Source organism: Lutjanus erythropterus, chromosome 3, assembly GCF_056507025.1.
Source record: "Lutjanus erythropterus isolate fLutEry1 chromosome 3, fLutEry1.hap2, whole genome shotgun sequence".
In the NCBI taxonomy this organism is placed as follows: domain Eukaryota; kingdom Metazoa; phylum Chordata; class Actinopteri; order Lutjaniformes; family Lutjanidae; genus Lutjanus; species Lutjanus erythropterus.
In genome coordinates this window covers 18,158,728-18,162,382 of record NC_139319.1, presented here as the reverse complement: position 1 = coordinate 18,162,382, position 3,655 = coordinate 18,158,728, and the positions used below count along the sequence as shown (strand labels likewise).

At 46.7% G+C, this 3,655-nt stretch overlaps 1 protein-coding gene across 1 annotated transcript; it reads right to left on the bottom strand.

The window, feature by feature from the left end:
* Nucleotides 1-500: 500 nt before the first annotated feature.
* Nucleotides 501-3,304, bottom strand: LOC146329871 (uncharacterized). Its single transcript, XM_084712820.1, has 2 exons — nucleotides 2,853-3,304; nucleotides 501-2,619 (listed from the first exon to the last, which is right to left on the bottom strand). The coding sequence occupies exons 1-2, from the start codon at nucleotides 3,007-3,009 to the stop codon at nucleotides 1,250-1,252; spliced, it is 1,527 nt and encodes a 508-aa protein (XP_084568946.1). The 5' UTR covers nucleotides 3,010-3,304; the 3' UTR covers nucleotides 501-1,249.
* Nucleotides 3,305-3,655: the final 351 nt, after the last annotated feature.

Here is a 3,655-nt window from a genome sequence, read left to right as displayed (position 1 = left end):
TTCTTTTTCTTTTTTTTTTTTTTTGCTAAAGTGAACAGTTCAGCATACAGTATCTCCAACAAAAAGATACCAGGAGTCCAAACCTCTTTCATCACCAAGGTAAAGTCCACAGAAACTCGCAGCAATGTGTGCTACCTGATTACTCAAAAGCAATGTTTATATGATTTGCTAGTCAATTTCTAGCTCGATTAAACATACTTCTGTACATACTGTAAAATCATTTTTGTTGAAAAGCCGTACCAGAACTAGTTAACATACTGGTCCCTTTTAAATCTAAGATCAGCAGTTCAATGAAATAACTCTTTATCATACCAACAATGGGATGAAGTGCGAAAATGTTTCTGATATCAAATTGTAACATTTAAAATATTGTGTTACTAAACAATAGCCCTCGAAAAACCAAGACATTATTAATGATTTAGAGTACATTTCACCTCGATAAATGACGCTCAAATGTGATAAATGTAAAATATACAGTTAGCTATAAAAATACAAAGAAGTACAGTAATACAAATATATTTATTTCCCATTTATGATATATCTTTCACAATTGTAATAATCCAAACAATTGTTAACACAACACAAAGACCAATGACAAAAAACACTGACAGCCAAATGATAAGAAGTTAAACAAACACTAAATTTGATCAAAGATGGACAGCTTTATGGTCAGAGCCATAAATATGTTAGCCTACATTCATGTCAATAACCCCCCTCACTCACTGTGGAGTGAAGCAGTACCTTGACAGTGGTTGGATATTCCAGTTAAAGGAAAATAAAACATTGACATAAACATGCATTTTTAAGAAACATAGTCCAAACCATTGCTCTAAGAATGCTAAAAGCAGAAAATAAGAATCTTAAATGGAGATATTAATAATCTGTTAAGTGCAATCCATCCAGGCTCAGAGGCTCCAGGGTGGAGGTTGGTTGGAGCTGTCCAGATGAAGAGGTGCTGAACAGCAGTCATGCAATGCCGCAGCAGAGGTAACAGCAACAAGTCACTGTTGATCTGTTTACCGACTTTTACAACTTATGCATATTTTTTGCATAAAGTCAGCAGCATCAGCAGCAGGCAGTAAGGCCGAAGCAGTCCTCTTTTCTCCCTTTAAAACAAACTGCAAAACCTCAGTGTGGCTTGCCAGTCAAACCAACTCAGACATCAACCTGTAGTCAGCTGGCTTTATCTTCCAAGACGGAAAGATCCTAATACTGTATGTGTGTGAGAGGACACATGGCCCCCTTGTCTTCAAATCCCCTCGGGAAGAGTGAACGGCCATGCGCCGGTGCTCACCTGTGGCTTTATTTCCATTTTCTCCTTCTGTTTCAGGTGTACGCGTCCGTGCCGTTTCCGCTCGTCGCTGCGGGCGAACCGTTTGCCGCACACGTCGCAGGAGAACGGCTTCTCCCCGGTGTGAGTCCTGGTGTGGGTGGTGAGGTGGTCGCTACGGCTGAAACTGCGCAAACAGATGCGGCACTGGAAAGGTTTGTGGCCCGTGTGGATGCGGATGTGCCGGTTGAGCTCGTCCGAGCGGGAGAAGCGCCGGTCGCAGCTCTCCATGGGGCAGGCGAAGGGTTTCTCTTTGGCGGGGCCGTGGGAGGCCGCGGGGCTCTTTCTGGCCCTGGGGGGCTTCGACGCCCGGGTGGTGGTGGTGTAACTTTGGGCAAAAGAATCTGGCAACAAGGAAGAGTAGAGGATGGAGTCTATGGTGCTCGGTAAAGCTGGTGATGTGTATAAGGAATCACACTGGTTGGATGGCTGTGGGGGCTCGGGGAAGGGTTTCAGGTTGGAGGAGAGGCCCATGGGAGGTGGAGGGAGGTAATTATTGTACATGGGGCTGGAGTAGCTCTGAGAACAGGTGTCAGAGAAACATGGCTCCTGTTTGATACCACCCTCCACCTTAAACTCCATCTCCGGGTTGGGACAAAGGGGGGGAAACGTGTCTAAAAGTTCCTTAACATCCATTTGCTGGTCGGGGGGGAAGTCGCTCGACATGGGGAAGGTTTCAGTCTGGAAACTCGTCTCCAAACAGTCAGACTTGTTAAAGGTTCCCCACTCGTAGCAGCTGCTCTCAAACTCATTCTTGACCACGACGGGGAAAGACGCGGCCTCTGACTTTGGTTCATCCTTCTTATTCTGGGCCGGAGCTCGGGAGGAAGAGGAGGAGGAGGAGGAAGAGGAGGCGAAGCTCAGCTGGGAGGTGGACGGGTCTTGGGCCTGGCTGCCCGGCTGATCGTCCGTGGCGTACCTCGGGCACGTCTGGTCTGGAGAGTACACAGGAGGAGAGGGTCCGGAGGAGCAGGTGTACGGTTGCCTCTTGACGTCTCCAAAATTGCCGCTGCTGCTGCTGCTGTCCATGGGCGCAGGCGAGGGATAAGTTCCCCGACTGCTGCCGCTGTGTTGCACTTCTGAAAGTGGCAGCGTGGATATCCCCACGATCTCGGTGATCATGTTGAGGAGTGTTTCGGTGCTGCACGGCGCTCCCTGAGATGCCTCAACATAGAAACTGCCAGAGTAGGCGAGCGAGGAGGGGGTGTAGGTGTCTTTTGGGCACTCGCATGGGTTAAAAGCAAATTCCGAGTTGGAAGCCTCGGTTTTGAGGGTTGCAGGGGTTCCTTCTGTTGAATTAGAAAGAGAGGAAACTTTATTTTTTGTCTATTTGGGAATTAAACGAGGGATAAAATCTGCGTTACATAAACACCCGTGCGTATTTTGGCACGGGATTGCCTTGATAAGACGCCTTGATTTTGGCTACACGACTGCACGAAAAGAGTTATTTATCTTATTAAAAACATTTAAATCCACATGCATGCACATTTCATCGACCATGCAGGCAAAGATGCGAACTCACCGTGGCCAAACTGGGCAGGTACCCCCCGCTCTGCATCGACATACACCTCCTGGTTGTCTTTCCGCACGCTGTTTTCCATTCCCAGGGAAGAACTGTTGCAATTCTCAAACTGCGGGTAAAAAGAATCTTTCGCATTCAAATCCATATTGTTCAACATAATGATTCACTTAGAAGTCCGTCTCTCTCCAAGGGAAAAGGGTAAAAAAAAAGAGGGGGGGTGAAACGTAAAAAACAAATTATGCAGATGACTGCTTTCTTTCAACCCCCCTTTTGATGATGGTTTTTCAACAAATGATCCAAAGTGGTCTGTGTCAAAAGGTGTAAAAAGCAAATTATTCCTTTTTCGTCTCTCTCTGTGCTCCTCGGTTGGTAGGTATTTGCTTGCTGTGGATTTCACATCAGCGACTTCCCTTCTCTCTCCTTATATACACTTTGGCAGCTCCCTCGGCCCTCCTCCCCATTCATCAGCTCCAGTGAGAGGATTCCCCGCTGCGTGTAAACTTCATGCCCATATATGGACAGAGGATGTGACGGAGCACCCCCGATGCCTCCTCCCTCCTCTAATCCTCCCTCCCTCCTATACTGGAAGAGATGGAGTCTGACGTTGCAACAAGTGGCGACCAGTGCTGGGTGGTTAAACCGTTGTAATGATGGTGTTTCTCTCCACAATGTTGATTTATCATTTTTCAATTAACGGAATATCACAGTAAAGCCAGTCTATAACATGGAGTCTGCTGGTAGAACCTGTCAGGCCAAACTGAGGGTGAAATACACCACATTCACCTATTTAACCGACTTGGTCA

Coding starts and splice junctions, on each gene's coding strand:
- LOC146329871 (XM_084712820.1), bottom strand. CDS start 3,009: ATGTTGAACAATATGGATTTGAATGCGAAAGATTCTTTTTACCCGCAG. Junction 2,620..2,852: donor ACCTGCCCAGTTTGGCCACG/GTGAGTTCGCAT, acceptor CTAATTCAACAG/AAGGAACCCCTGCAACCCTC.